This window comes from Mauremys reevesii, linkage group 19 (assembly GCF_016161935.1).
Source record: "Mauremys reevesii isolate NIE-2019 linkage group 19, ASM1616193v1, whole genome shotgun sequence".
NCBI lineage: Eukaryota > Metazoa > Chordata > Testudines > Geoemydidae > Mauremys > Mauremys reevesii.
In genome coordinates, this window is record NC_052641.1 from 16,089,527 (window position 1) to 16,105,608 (window position 16,082).

The following is a 16,082-nucleotide window of genomic DNA, read 5'->3' on the forward strand; positions in this document are numbered from 1 at the left end:
AACCACAGTGTAGGCAAGGCTTTTGAGTCTCAGTTTTGGTTTTTCAAAGCTCATGAGGAGTGCTCTCAATTTGAGGGTTGGAATGAAGAATGGTGGTTAAACTAGGTCATGCAAGATGTCTGAAAAACACGTTAAGTTTAGGTTTCAGGGAGTGTAACCCAGGTAATGTAAACATAAAGACATTGATCCAGACCTGCAGTCTTCCAGGAACACAAGCAGCACAGAATGAAAAGAAGGTCACTTCCCCAAAGCTGTTCCTAGAAGTCAAACTGTCTTTGTTTGGCAGAATACGGAGGGTGTCACTCACCAGCTGTCGCTGTTTTGGCGGAAGGGCGGGGGGTGGTGCCAGTTCTTGCGATGAGTCCGTGCTGCTGAACGAGTCGTTGAACCCATAGACTTCCATGAGGTGCTTGTTTTTCTGCTGGTAGATGTGTTCGTTCTGAGGTGTCTGGTAGAACATGGACGGCTGCGGCTCTGAGTAGTCTTCCATAAACTGCAAATATGCCAGCACTGTAATACAAATCAGGACCACACTCATTGCTGTTGACCAGTCCACTACAGCCTTTTCAGTAACAGAGGTAACAAGTGGGCAGGATCCTTCCCCCATAAAAAAAGCAAAACCAAAATACAAATGGACACACTGAACCCGTTATTGGACTTTGCTTCAGGAGGGTGAACAGAGCCAGTTTGTCAGGTTTCCCCATACTAGGCCACATCCAGACTATGGGGGCTATAGCAACATGGCTACAGTGCCTTAGCTCTGAGGCTGTAAGCCTGTAGTGTAGATGCAGATTACAAGCAATGAAGGGGTTTTTCTATCCCTGTAGTAACTTCACCTCCTCTAGCAATGGTAGCTAGGTTGACAGAAGCATTCTGGGGCTCGGGAATGTGAATTTTTAAGCACAGACCAGGCCTAGTACAGTGATCTGTTCACATTGGCTGAAAGCAGCTGCAAACATCATCATACCTCAAGAGGGGGCATCAGTTCACCCGTCATTAGGATTCACTGGAGAGCCAGCCAATCCAGTTGTCTGATCGGCTGTCTCCCTTAAAGCGGCCCAAGGCCCAGTTTTGAGTTTGCTTCTAAGCAACCATGCTCCAAAAAGTTGCGCTAGTCTAACATAACCTATGCCAACTTGCTCCAAATCTCGGGCCAATGGGTATAAATATTTCTAGAACATGGAGACTTAGGTCTTTGTCTATACGGTTATCAGGTGCTATCACCACAAAACAAGCTACCTTGAGATTCAGAATTATACAGAGGAAAGGGGAACCAGACAGCCTGATAACTGGAAAAGAGGATTTAGATACTACATGAACTTGCCAAGCAAAGCTGGCTGGTGAGACTGGTGTTTAACTCACATTCATTTTTTATTTTGGGCCTTTTCAATGCCACTGGCAGGTATCAAGTAAAGTATTTTGGATATTTATTATGGGGCATGATTTCAAGTGAGATGATTATCCACTATCACTTTCTTCCCTGGAATTGCCTCCAAAGTGAAGTACGTCTTCAAAGGACAACGTCCACTTGCAGCATCAAATAAGAAATATTTTCACAAATTGGTTTTTCAATTCAGTAAAAATATTTTATTTGGGCTTAAATGATTCCAACATTGCAGTACTGTGCTGCTGCATGAGAAACAAACAGTGAAACCAAATAGAAATCAAACCAGCTAACAAGGCAGTTTTTGCCTTCCCAGCTGAGTGAAGTGCAGGTAGTTAAAAAAAACTTGCGTAAACAGTGAAAAGTAAATTGGATTTTAAAAAACTCCTTCAGGTTGAATAATCCGAGGTACTTTTAGAAACAGGAAGTGACATTTTGTTTAAAACAAATCTTTTTAATCTTTCAGTGTCCCTGATCACTGTCCCTTTCATCCTGCCACCCTCAATACTACCATTGCCTCTACAAATCATAGCTGTCCACAGTCACTCACACACAGCACATGTCTCCGTTGCTTTCCACCAGACAAAGCAGCATGTCCACAGTACCCATCCTCAAACCTCTCAACTGACTCTCTTCTCTTTGCCGGATGAAATTCAAAACTGCTTCCTTTTGAATTAGGGTGACCAGACAGCAAGTGTGAAAAATCAGGACAGGAGGTGGGGGGTAATAGGATCCCATATAAGAAAAAGACCCCAAAATCGGGACTGTGCCTATAAAATCAGGACATCTGGTCACCCTATTTTGAATAGACATGATGGCCTTCCTCATGGACTTGTCTCTTCAAACTCATCCAGCATGTCTTCTCCCAGGCTACTGCCAGCGCTAGCGGGAAAGCCTTCTCATTTAGAACTGCAGCCATCTGGAATAGGGTCTTTCCACTTCACTGAGTCATCTCAAATTTCTGCTGCAAACCTCTCTCTCTCCCCCGCCCCTTTCCTAAACATCTCAATGTGTCTCTAATTCTGCAACAGAATCCAAATGCTGTAAAGCATTTTTGGATTGCAGCTTGTAGGGAAGATGCTAGACATAATAAGGCCCCAATCCCACAACAGGATCCTCATGAGTGGACCTTTGTACCTGCGTAGTGCCCCACTGAAGTCAGTGGGACTCAGTACAGGCACAAGGTCTATCTGTGCACGTCTGATTGCAAGACACCCACTGATTGCAAGTTGTATTTTACTGTACAGGCAAGACACCCACTTTTCCAACTGCTACACAAAACTAGGGTGATTAAGGATGGAAAATAACTTTGCAAAATCTGAGGAGAGGAACGGAGGGCAGAGTAGAGAGCACAGCACCATTCAAGCACTTTAAAAAGGCTGATCGGCATCTTTTTCAGAACCACCTTGTCATTCACAAAGTGTTCTACTTATTATTAGTGACATTTTTCCCTCATGTAAGTTTTTAAGTCTAATCATTAAGTGGCAAACATTCAGCCTTTGCGGGTGTTCCAGCTGCAACAAACCAATGTCAATAATAAAAGCTTTATGTGCAGTCATCAGAATGCAACATGAACCCTTTATGCAAAACACAGAGGCCAGATCCCACCACATGAGGTCTGCAACCCAAAAGCGCAGCACTATGTGCTGCTCCAGCCAATGGCAATCTACAAGCTGTCCAATTTCAAAGAGGATGCAGCCTCATATAAGTAAGTGTCAGCAGGAAGGACCGCTCGGCACTTGTCGCCTACACCTTTTTTGAGACTTCCTCTGATATTTTTAAACTTTACTTAGAAGAGGAGACTAAAAGCTGTCCAAAAAGTACAGCTCGAACTAACTAAATAAAAAGGAGCTATGGCAGCCAAAGTGCAGAAAAACACTGTGTAGCACAACTCTGTTGCTGCACCTCAATCTTGAGCAGTAACACCTGATACTATTCCAGTCGTAAGACCTCACACAGTTCTGCCAATGTTCATCACACTGCTGTCCTGCAGCATCCCTGCAGATCCCACGCAGCTCTGCCTGTGCCCCTCAATCCCGATCTTCAGTACCTTTCCTGGGCGCCTAACACAGCTCTACCAAAGAGCCTCACAACCTCTGCTGTTTCAGACTTTGTCCTTCCCAAAGCCAGGAGCGATCAGTGTACCGAAGTGTGTCTCTCTGTGGGGATATGCTTGTATTTTTACTGGTGTGGACAAATGACCATTAGGGTTAGGGCTGAGACCACCAAATTTATTCCACTGGCGATGTCATTTGTATTTGAACATAACTCTCTAAAGGTGAAAAGTGAGGGGATTAAGGCACTGATCCACCAAGATCCTCTTATTTTACATCACTGCCATGTGTGTTTCCAAATACCAGCAAGTCTCAGCAGACCCAGCTATTCCCTTCATTATGTACAGCGAAATGTACACTCAGTACACCATGAAGCCATAGGACATACAAAAATTCCAGTTTATGATGCATCCGTATAGACCACCTATCCCTCCCTGTGCCTCTCCTGGGTGGAGGAATGGAGGCCAATAGGCTGAGACCGAAGGGCATATTCTGGGATAGGAGAGAAGCCAACGAGTCAGAGCCTGGACTTGGTGATCTCAACATTACATAGCCAACATTGGCATGTTCACACTAAGCCTTAATAAGGATTCAGCTACAAAACCATTTAACGTGCTACATTTAGCATACAGAGCTGAAGTACCAGCCAATACCAAAGGATCTACCGGGTTTAAAGGCTGCATTACAGCAGTAACGAGAAGTGTCGGTGAAAAAGGTGACACATTAGCTTCTTGTGGAAAATTAAATTACAGTCCATGCATTAACTCAAGGCAGAGCGACTGAATGCAGTTGGCAGCCTTAACTTAATCTGTAAGGGAATAATGAAGAGCTCTTTTATCTCGGCTGTTTATGGCACTAATGCTCCCCATTGCCATGGCAGCTACTGCTCCCCTTGTTAGAACCAGTGCAGAGAAGGTGAGAGCATCTCTGCTTCTACTCTGACTTCATCTACAATTTTAGGTTAAGGAAAAACCATATGAAATAGTGAAATACAATCCCTGAATTCAATGTTGCGGGGAGGGCCAGGGGGACAGAAGACAAATTAAAGGGGCACACTGGCTCTTTAAAGGCCTCTGATCTTTAGCAGAAGGTTGAGAAAATGGAAACATTCCTGAGATTGCTCTTTGCATAGGCTCCCACCCATCTCCTGCCCTCCCCTCTGTGCTGCAGTTTTTAATGAGGCAGACATTCAAAAAGCAGATGGGGAAATTACATCACTGGCTCAGAGCAAGCTGCACATCCTGCAGTTTATTCCATACACCGAAGGGTGGAACAGGGGCTGCAGCCTCCTCAATGAACAGCAGAGATATAAAGACAAAGTCTGAGGGAGTACACCTGGAGAAGAGGCAGGAGTGTGAGACATAATTTGAAGCATCTCCCTCCGCCCAGCTTATGTCAACCCAAAATCTAGAGAGAGAACACTTGAAAAGCCAGATTGTGGCTGGTATCACCTTACTGGGACCAAGTATGTGCGGTGGTCCTCTTACTTTCTGCTCTGAGTAGAAATCCCCCATCTACACAGTATAAAATGCTCTCACTGTCAAAGGAATGAAATCTCTTTGGGCAACCTAGTAGGTTGTTGCACTCCACATGGTAACTGCCTCCTAGACAAATTCACAGACCCTGCTAGCTTCGCACCAGAGAGCCATCAGTACTTTGGTGTTGGCCTCTGGCCTGCTGCCACCAGGCTGACATGATCTCTTCTGGGGCTCCATTCTCAAAAACACAGCTGTGTACTGGAGATGGAGGCTTGCAGTTGCTGGTACCGGAAGCAGCACAACACTGGGGGGACAGAAGGCCAATCAGGCTTATATGCAGTGGCAGTTGACTTCTAGTCAAGGAACAGGAAAAGGCAAGAAAAAGCCAGGATGCAGGTGCCTGATGGATTGTGTGAAGGCACTGGAGGACTAGCAGCCCCTGATGTTGTATCATGGCGCTAACCTGCACTTAACACTGTGGATGGGTTGTATTAGCAGCTGATGAGATAAATTTGCTGAAGGCTCTGCCCTGTATTTGTAGTCATGTCAGCCAACTCAGATTACTGCCACTACTGGGCATGAGTGATGGTTTGTGTGTGTGGACAGGGGCTGAGTCAATGGGAACGCTCAAGCTACACCTCATATTGACCCACTAGTGAAGACAAGCTCAAAGAAGCTTTGCCATGACCTCTGGGGATGATACCTGCTTTTCAAATAGTTTATATCATCCTGGATATGACCAGCAACTGTCCTCAGCATAACTACAGCAATTAGAAACCAGCTGCTCAGATGGCACCATTCTGCACTTACTTCCCACTGACAGGGGGAGAAAAAGGGGCGAAGATAGAGAGAAAAATGAACAAATGACTCATCTCCAGATTCTAAGCTGTTTGGGGGCAGGATCCTGTTTTAGACTATAAGCTCTTTGCGGTTAAAATTGTTCTATACTCGTGCCTTGTACAGAATGAGAACATTGCTAGCTCTCAATAATAGTCTAGAACAGTTCACCACTAGCACAGTAACATGTACTCTTACAGCACTACATAAATAATAATTCAGGCCAGGGAGAAGGCTGCTGTTTGAAGTCTCTCTGGGCACAGTTCACAGTAATACATATGGTTAATTTAGACAGGACTTGCTGTACATTATTAATTAAAAGTCCACCTTTGTCTTCATTGTAACATTTCCTGCCAATAAATAAGTTGCCTGAAGATGACCCAGAACAGTGAGACCACAATGAAGTTGCAGCTGTGACAGCTCTAGATCTTTTTAACAAATGCATGTATTGTCAGTACCCCAGGAGTGTGTCCTGCACATATTGTGTAGATATGTTATCAGTGCCTCTCAATGTATGTAATTATACCAGGATATTTGCATGCATCAGTTCATTGTAAGATACAGCAGGTAGGCCAAAAGGGAGTGGTGGTGCTACCATAAAATCTTATTTCTGTCAATGTTTTACAGAAATTTGTTATGAGCAACAATAAGGTAAAGCTAACAACCACAGAACTGTAGCATGCTTACATGAAGGGTATGGACTATATATAGCAATCTCTCAGTGTCACAATTAATTGCACAACACATGAATGCAATTAAGGTGTCTGCTGCAATGTATAAAGTCAGGTTACACCCCAAATACTTCAGCCAGCTTTGCACCAAGGATGTCTTAACAACAGACTACATGCTGGATAACAACATCTCCCCTCCTAACAATACAATCTAATCAATGCTTCAGAGCCTTCTGATAGCTTCAGATTACAGAAGGCAGCTAATTCTAAAAGCCCAGTTAAACATCAAAGATGACTCACTTGCAGGCCTTGTTACTGGGGTTAACAGTGCACACAAGCAGTAAAGAAAAGATAGCTGTTTACATTGTTTTTAAGTAACTCTCCTTGACTTCATAGGATAACAGAAAAGAATGAAGAGGGGCTTAGACAGCCAGGCAAATAGCCCAAGCCACTCTTCATTATGAATGGGGTCACCAAATTGCCTTTAGCCCAAACATCTCCAGTCACGCAGGTGCCCATAGAGAGTTGAGTCTTCGCCCCCATGCACCAGCTTGCAAGGAATGAATCTGGGCTTGGATGAAGCCCTTACTAAAAAGAAGAGTCAATATGTAGAGATGAGCGGTGTGCCGGATCCTGTGACCAGCAATGAGGATTTGCACCAATTCAGTTAGTGCTGCACACAAGCCATATGGCTGTTACCACTAAATCATTTGGGATAGAGTCAGAGTCAATAACTGAAGCTAAGTAACGTACTAGCCTATATTTGCTTTGTGATGTCTACAAGCCAGCACTGTAGCTCCCTGCTATTCACTCTACGTACCTTTAAACATTTTGCCTTACCTTGCTCACAAGAGACAGATACACCTCTACCCCGATACAACGCGACCCGATACAACATGAATTCGGATATAACACAGTAAAGCAGCGCTTTGGGGGGCGGGGCTGCACCACTGTTGGCTAAGAGAAAGACAACAGCGCTGCTTGGCAGCACAGTTCAGCTAACAACTCCCAGTGCGCAGGCCAACAGCACCCCCCCTCCTCGTGAGCGATCAGAGGCGCGGGCAGGTACAGGTCGCATCGGCCAGCCCGAGATGGCCGGGAGTGGAGTCCTCTAGGTAACAGCCCATCAGCCCCCCGTGGCAAGGCGCCGGCACACACAAGCGGACCCGTCTCTACCTGCACAGAGCTCATTATTTTGTCACCACATCGAACACGCTTCCGGAGCGGCCACCCGCAGGGCCAGCCTCACCCGGCTCCCGCATCTCCCGGTGATCCGGGGCAGCAGGGCACAGCAAAAGGGCACGGTGGGAGAGACGTTGGAGCCGCCGGCACAGCGCCCAGCCCGAGCCTCATCCCACCCCACCCCACCGGGCCCAGTTCCCTGTTGAGGAGTCAGGCTGCATGGTCCCTGCTGCCCACATAGCAAAGGCTCCCGAGGACAGCGTTCTATCGGGGTAGAGGTGTATATGTTATTGTCTATATCACATATTATATATGTGGACAGTGTACCGAACTACTGCAGTAAACTGGCCTCTCAGGATTGGGCCCCGGTCAGGTTCTACTCTCAGTGCAAGCAGTACGGGTTGCAAGTGTGGCCTGGACAATTTGGGCACTGTCCTTACCAATGGAGATGCTGCTTTTTGATGATGAACTTTTGTTTTTTTAATATGGTCATGTAAGAAAGGAATTGGCTGAGGTTTGATATAACAGTGACCAGCTAAGCAAGCCAGGCAAGTTTCAAACCCAGCCTCTTCCCATGAGAATACTGCAAACGACAAACCCAGGTCAGAGCCAGCTTGGCATTTTTCAAATCTCCTCTTGGCTGGGCTGTGAGTTACATTATAAAATACGGTTGATGCTGAATGATGAGACCGTGCACACAATCTATTTAAATGAAGAACTGGAAAGCTAGCCTGTGGCTGATCACTTGCTGGATCTTATCACACATTCCAGTGTTCAGTTCATTCCCTGATGAATCAGTATAGCTGCTCCCTTTCAATGAGACCCCCATGTTTTAAGCAAGGGATCTACTGTTTTGTGAAAATTAAGGTAATCAGAATACGGTCATGACCTCTAGTCCTCAGAGCCACTGCTTGAGGAGCTGGGAGTTTGGTTAACGATGGAAAGACCTGGCATTCACACCGTGCTCATTTTAATAATGTATCATCTTATGCTTAAAATGAAGACAGTGACCCAGACAAAATGGCAGCATTGGACACCATCGTGACAGGCTACTCCTGTGCTGCCATGCCGGGGTGATCACAATCTGGATGCTAAACTGCCGGGCTGGCAGCGCTTAGCCTTAAGTGGGGAGAAGGACCAGGAAAGAACCCCTCTCTCTGGGCTCTTGGAGATAGTCCAGCCCTCCTGTGTGGTGAGAAAGTGGCCATAACAACTTTGAGGTGATCTTGTGGGAATAAAATAGAGTGATCCAAAAGACAGGGCCACTCTGGTTTGAGACTGGTATGGAGAAAGAAACCATCCTTAAAGGCAGTGACAAGCTGTCAGATCTAACTGCTGCTCTCTGGCTCCCTTGTGGTGAGTCTACAACTAAAACTTACATTGGCATAGCTCTGTTGGTCAGGGGTGTGAAAAAACCCACCTCCCGACACAGCTATGCTGACAAAGCCCTGAGTGGAGACACACCGATGCTGACAGAAGAGCACTGCAGTCGACACAGCTAACGTTGTTCGAGAGGCAGTGTTCCCACAGTGGCAGAACAACTCCTTCTGTTGGTATAGGCAAGGACTACACTAGGGGGCTATGCCAGATTAGGCGCTGTAGTGTAGACAGCCTAGGACAGAGTTAGAGCCTTTCACTCCTAAGGCTGGTCTACACTGAAAAGTTACATCAGCACAGCTGTGTCTCTCAGCAGTGTGAAAAATCCACATCTCTAAGAGATGTCGTTAAGCCGACCTAAACCCTGGTGTGGATAGTGGGCAGTTGACAGGAGAATTCATCTGTCGATCTAGCTACCGCCTTTTGGGGAGGTGGATTAACTACTGCGATGAAAGAACCCCTCCCATCACTGAAGTGAGTGTCACACTTAAAATGCTGCAGTGGCACAACTGTGCCACCATAGTATTTTAAGGGCAGACAGTCATAGTCCTAGATTTCAATGGGAGTTAGGTGCGTAGGCACTTTTGAAAAATCCGACAGGTGCTTAAAGATGCAGATTGGCTTCTGAAGTACCTTTAAAAATCTGGCTCTTATTGGCAAAGGATTGGTGCTGCCCACCCATACATTTTAGGTCGACCATTGACACACCTGGCCCTAAGGGAATAGGGACATTATCACCTGTAGGACACTGGGGAGGTGAAGAATTTGAGGAAGGGAAAGAAAGAGAAATACCAATGCAGGCCCTTGCTTACTGTGTTTGTTTTTCTTCTCTGGCAGAGGAGGGGGGTTCTCTGGGTCACCCTTAGAGTCAGGAGCAGCAAACTCGGTAATGAATTCAACCGGCACTGAAGAATTGCCCTGCTGGAAGGGCAAGACAGCAGCAAATGACGTGAAGGGTACTGACGAGAGAGCTCCTGGGTTCTGCATATCATCCTCTGAGATGTTATCATATTGTGAGGGGTGCCTCTCATAGGAAACTCTGCAGCCTGCATTATCCGAAGTCTGAGAGGCTGCACTCCTCCTCTTCTTCTCTGGCAAAGCTGGAGGAGTCTCTGTAGACTGTGTTCCTGTCAACGGGCTGCAGTATTGCGGCTGGGGGGAGCTGCCCTGGGGGAGCTGGAAAACATGTCCATGCAATGGGGAGCCACACTCGCCCAAAGACTCTGGCAATGGGCTGAGGATACTTGGCACCTGCTGAGGTATCTGGTCAGCATTAGAGAGGTCCTGCTGCAGGAATTCATAGTCCGGATCATAGTGATCTGTGTACAACAAAGAGGATAAGAACACCATGTGTTATTCATGCCTAAACCGAGTTACTGCATTACTGTCTATGCGATCCTTCTTCTTCTGTATCCCACCCAGCACTGTCAGTCACCTTTGTGATAACATCTCTTCAATTTAGAGCGCAAGCTCTTTGCACCAGAGACTGTTCTTCTACATCTTCTGGAAAGTGCCCAGCATACGGTTAGTAATAAGTGATTAGTGACAATAGTTCAACCCGTGAATCATTAGAGAAAGATTGTTTCTCTAGTGAATGCATTTTATTTGTTCCGCTTCATTGTTACATCTCCTTCAAAACTTTGAAAATAAAATAGCTTTAACCTAGCGGAGCTGCCCTTTTCGACTGATGGGCAGAAAAGGGGTTGAAACCAACAAGCATTTTAGCTTGTGACCCAAGTTGAGTCTGAATTCAGACTTCTATAGCTGAAAGATTTCTGAACTAACCCACTTCATGCCTTTCCTCACCCCCAACAGAATATAATTTACCACAGATCCACCAGCGGCAGTTATACTGGCAGGGCCCCATTATAATTCTGCCTCATGGCTCAGAAAAGATACAACACTAGAGTGACTTGGAACTCCCCAATGGCTCTGAAGAGATCTTCTCCTTACCTAATGTTTCACAGCTTGTGTTACGGGAGCACTGCCCACTGTCCCGGTCCAGTGAGGAGAGCTGCTCATCAGACTTGCTGAGCTTGCCCATGCTACTGCATGGCGAGAGGCGAGGGGATTCCCCTCCATAGGAGTGGCTGCCGCCTGACAGCCTCCTCTGTGCGTAACAGTCAGCATCAAAATCCTGAGGCAGAAACAAAGAAAAATTCTCATCAACTTGCCAGTGAACAGGAGAAATACTAAGAGAAAAAGGCACCCACTGGCAGTATGCAGAAAGGGGAGTGGGGATTGCCCGTGCTACACAGTACACTCCACTTAGAACGGGTCTGCCCAGGCTCTCAAGCTATGTTTATTTGCAGAAAGGTGGAAGAGAAAGATCATAGAATATCAGGGTTGGAAGGGACCTCAGAAGGTCATCTAGTCCAACCCCCTGCCCAAAACAAGACCAATCCCCAGACAGATTTTTGCCCCAGATCCCTAAGTGGCTCCCTCAATGATTGAACTCACAACTCTGGGTTTAGCAGGCCAATGCTCTAACCACTGAGCAATCCCTCCCCCCAAAGGAAGCAACTGACTCAAACGTGCAGCTGGCATTTCAGACAGCATGTACTGAGATCCAGGAACACGTGTCACATGCTGTCAAAGAGAAGGCTGAGCTCTTCAGTAAAACACAAACCTGTTCACTACTTGGTACCGGAGCATCTTGAAGGCAACCAGACTTAGCTAAGGCATGTACATGGGGGGGAGGGGGAGGAGGCGCGGCGCAGCTAGTGTTAAATGATAGTCTAAAAAAAAATAAGCTAGCAGCTGTGTTTATGGTTATATCTTCACCACAGTTAACTCGCGTTAACCCTCTTGAGCTAGTCTAGCTCAAGTGAGAGCAGCCTCACTGAGAAATAACACTAGAGCGGCACAGCCTGATTGGATTAGCAGCACAGAGCGGTCGTGTTAGCGGCTGACAAACTGAGCTAACCTGAGCTGCAGCCTGTACCCCCCATGGACCAGCCAACTTGAGTTAAAAGCACCACCACGCTTGAGTTAAGTGTTCTGGTGCGTGGATGGGACTCGAGTTATAAATCAAGTTAACTCTGCAATGAGGACAAGTCCTTAGTTCTGTAAATCAGCACGTATATTTATAGCACTGTACCAATGACAAATAATGGCTGAGGGAAGGCAAACAACCCCCGTAGCGCCATCATTTCCTTAATTCCTCTATTACTCAGCCATTTTACCCATTACAAGCCCATTAGTGGACAGAAAACAGCTGCTCAAACCAGTCTCTTTAGGTTAACAGCTATTTTAAGACGCAAGAGTCTGCATATGAAGTTTTGAGCTCTCCAATGTACTATATGAATCATGCCACACACAGAAACTTGGGTCTTGGTAAGTTCAGCCAATCATTCTGCATACTATGTTCTGTTACAGACAGGCTCGCTTGTTCTTTCAGATCACTGAAGTCCATCACAGCTCAGAGCAACAGAGTTTGTAGCAATTTACTATTTAAATGGAACAGAAGCCTTAAAAAAAATAAAACTACACCTCTACCCTGATATAACGCTGTCCTTGGGAGCCAAAAAATCTTACCGCGTAATAGGTGAAACCGTATTATACCGAAATTGCTTTGATCCGCCAGAGCTCACAGCCCCGCCCCCCCAGAGCGCTGCTTTACCGCGTTATATCCGAATTCGTGTTATATCGGGTCGCGTTATATCGGGGTAGAGGAGTATGCATATTATTGTATGAAGTTTTAGGTAGCTGAATCTCCTCTCCAAGGAAAATGTGTCCATTCAAGTACAGTTCTTTAAAACAAGGGTTCTTTGGCAAGAGAGGAGATGCGCTGGGTGCTGCAGGAATGAAGACAGCAGCTTATTTCTTTCCAGAACATGATTCCAATGTTTTTAAAGGGTTATGCCATTACCTGTCTGTTGATTCCAATAGGTAAACTAGATCCACTGGTGGCTCGACTCATAGGTGCGACTACTGCCACTCTGGTAGGAGAAGGTGCCGACTGCCTTTTTTTAGGGGGCAAAGCTGGAGGAGGGCTGCAAGACCAAAAAAAAAAGTTCAGCAACTTCAAATACTTGATTATCCAAATGTTGCTTTGAGGCTCTAGGAGCCAGGAGTCTATCTGCCTCACGACGTTAGGGATTCTTGACCAATTTATGCACCATCTCTCAGTAGAGGAGATGGTCATCCACACTCTTTCATGGTCTGTACTAGAAGGGTCTATATTTTGGCACTAGGATATAGCTGGGAAATGCCTACCTCTTATTACACTAAGGTGGTTTTATCACAGTACATGGGACAGATCTCTCTGTATGTTCAGATGTTGCTTCTAATACCACAGATAAGCTCAAGCTCTCTGCTGCCAATGAGCATGCACACATTCTCTTTCCGGAATATGCCAGGACTTTTCATACAGAACATTCAAATTCAGAAACTACACAGAAATGTGATGGTCACTGCCAACCGCAGACCTCAACAGCAGAAGACCCTGCATGTTTCTAAAAAACCACATGAGGTACATTTTTCACACCACCAACCAGCATTGGTGCTATAGGGGTAAAGTCTGTAACATGCACACAGCATATGCATGTGCTGAAGCCTAGTGGTTTTTCCTACTTCTCAGAATAGAGTGCAGAAACTTTCTTGTGGTTACTTTTTAGAAAGGGTAAGGACACCACAGTTAAAAATGATTTTTTTCACACAGTTTGAATCCCTTTCACCAGTTTCTTAATGTGCCAAACACCACACAACTAACTGCATACAGATTCTTCTTCTTATGTGGTATCTCCATTACTGGAGGTTTGCAATGAAGGTAGCCCATACTGTATGATCCTCTGCTAATATTTCTGGATGAACAGTTCCCTCATTCCTTTTGGTCCAACCAGGATTACACATCATCCACCCAAGATCATCTTTGTCTGCCTTGTGATCTCCTGCCACCTACGTTCCCCCAGTGCCCATAAACATGCATTACCTACTAAACCCCTTAAAACGTGTCCTGCAAATCAAATCTTTCTTTTCATGAGATCTCAGACTAGCGTGTGCTGAGTTCCAATCATCTCCAATACTTTTGTAATGGTTACACCCATTATATTTTCAGAATACTTCTATAACACATTCATACAGATTATGGGCTGCTAAAATGCCCACTGAAATGAACAGAAAGACTTCCTTTGGTTTCAATGAGAATTGATCAAGCCCCATATGGATATAACTAAAACAGCACAGAAAAATGTCATCCTCCAAGGCATTCATGTACTTTTAAATAAGAATGCTTTGCACTTACATAGTGTACACTTTCATCAAAGGATCTTAAAGTGTTTTCAAAAGAAAATGTTGGCCTAAAATTACACATGGGAAAAGAAAGGCACAGACAAACAAAGGGACTTGCTGAAAACAAGAATCAAGCCAGTGGCAGAGTTGGAAATAGATCTCAGGAATCCTAACTCTCAGACTCTGGTTCTTCCAATAGGCAATTCTGGACTCGCTTATTAGATGAAGACCTATTAAGCTTTCTTTATCCATAGCAGCCGCCAGATTTCCCTTTGGAAAATGTAAGCCATATGAAGTACACCAAGATACCATGGAGATGGGGGCACTATAAATACTAATAATGATAATAAAGATAGAACTATGGCTTCTTAGTACAAGGACCTGTCACCACACACACCCTTCAGACCTAAAGCTGATTTGCATGTGGATTTTAAAACTCCATTAACTTTAAAAATGTGTTGAATGGCCCAAACAAGTGAAGAGGAGCATAAATTACTTCATTTATGGTTTGTTTCCTGTGATAGGACTTCTGACATTTAGTCCTCCCCTAGATCCAAATCATGCCCCATTATGCACTGTGCTGGAGAAGTCCAATCTCCCACAGGAGCCTGCTAAAGCCAGCCTAGAGGGGCAGTAAGGCCTGTCTCAAACACAATACAGCATTGGTTTTGCAAAGTTTCTTTAAATGTCAATTTATACTCAAATAAACCTTTAAAAAACCCAAGCCCAAGAAATGAAGCAGGGTCACTATTCACTTCCTGTGTTGAGTAAGAACTGCTATAGTCCTGGATTTTTAAAATCCTTCCTGTCCTGCAAGGAGACACATTTTTCCGGGGACTCGATGTTATTCAGAGAATTCATCCTGGAGGGCAGGAAATGAAATATAGCAGAGAAAGGGTTTACAATGGCAAGGGTTGTATTTACAACAAGGGGGACATCTATAACCAACAGAAGGATTTCTCTCATGTATAAGTTACATTGGGAAGGGCTAATGTAATATGGTTGTATACTATAGCGACCAGCATACAAGAGAGGCAGACTGCATGTCAGGGTTACCTGTTTTCTGCCACGCGAATGCAAGGTAGAGGGGGTTTGGGAGGGGCAACCTCTTCGTCCATGGAGTCAGTCAGTATCTCAGAAGACTGAGTCATACTAGTTGTCTTGTTGAGAATCTCCATCTCTCTATCCGTCAGGGGAAGCTCTGAGGGGCTGCAAAGCACAATTTGTAGAATGCTGTCTGCATGTGATTTATACATATACTTTAAAATACATATTTAAAAGAAATAACAGTGAAATACAAAAAAATACTATCTCCAAGCAAAACTCCGTATGTATCCACAATGTAAAATGCAAATGATTTCTTGTTGCCGGATTTCAGCATCCTTCCTCACACTGAGTAGCACCTTACTTCTCAAGTAGCCCCACTGCAATCAATAGGACTCCCTGAGGAGTATGGTGCTTCCCTGAGTGAGGAAGTTCGCCAGATCCTGGCCCTAAAGTATTCAGCTACCGGAGGCAAGAAATCAACCCACATGCAGACATCAAGATACGTGAGTGTCTGTTTATATATAAACACCCCAATCAAACATTTGTTGGTGACCCACCTGTCAGATTTACATGCTGGTAAACTGGGTTTAACTGGGCTTGTGGGAGACGGATGTTCCTGTTTCTCTATTGTGAGTCTGACCAGCTCCTATATAAAGGCAAAAAAAACAGCAAAAGATAACTACCATGGACCTTTGCTAAAATGTAGCACAGTAATAATAATCTTTCTGCTCCTCTCAGGAAGCAACCTGTAGCAGGGTGTCATAGCACCAAATCTTCTTCATATTGCAACGCTAGCATACTATCAGGGGCGGCTCCAGGC

General features: G+C 45.2%; 1 protein-coding gene across 4 annotated transcripts in view; it reads right to left on the reverse strand.

The window, feature by feature from the left end:
- RAPGEF1 (Rap guanine nucleotide exchange factor 1) overlaps positions 1 to 16,082 on the reverse strand; it is a 159,541-nt gene that overhangs the window by 41,296 nt on the left and 102,163 nt on the right. For all 4 annotated transcript variants that reach the window (XM_039506981.1, XM_039506980.1, XM_039506978.1 and 1 more), the window contains 6 exons: positions 15,820 to 15,908; positions 15,272 to 15,424; positions 12,855 to 12,978; positions 10,937 to 11,120; positions 9,796 to 10,302; positions 308 to 510 (listed from right to left, as the gene is read on the reverse strand). In XM_039506981.1, coding sequence (XP_039362915.1) covers positions 308 to 510; positions 9,796 to 10,302; positions 10,937 to 11,120; positions 12,855 to 12,978; positions 15,272 to 15,424; positions 15,820 to 15,908 — 1,260 coding nt within the window. The remainder of the gene's footprint in view (positions 1 to 307; positions 511 to 9,795; positions 10,303 to 10,936; positions 11,121 to 12,854; positions 12,979 to 15,271; positions 15,425 to 15,819; positions 15,909 to 16,082) is intronic.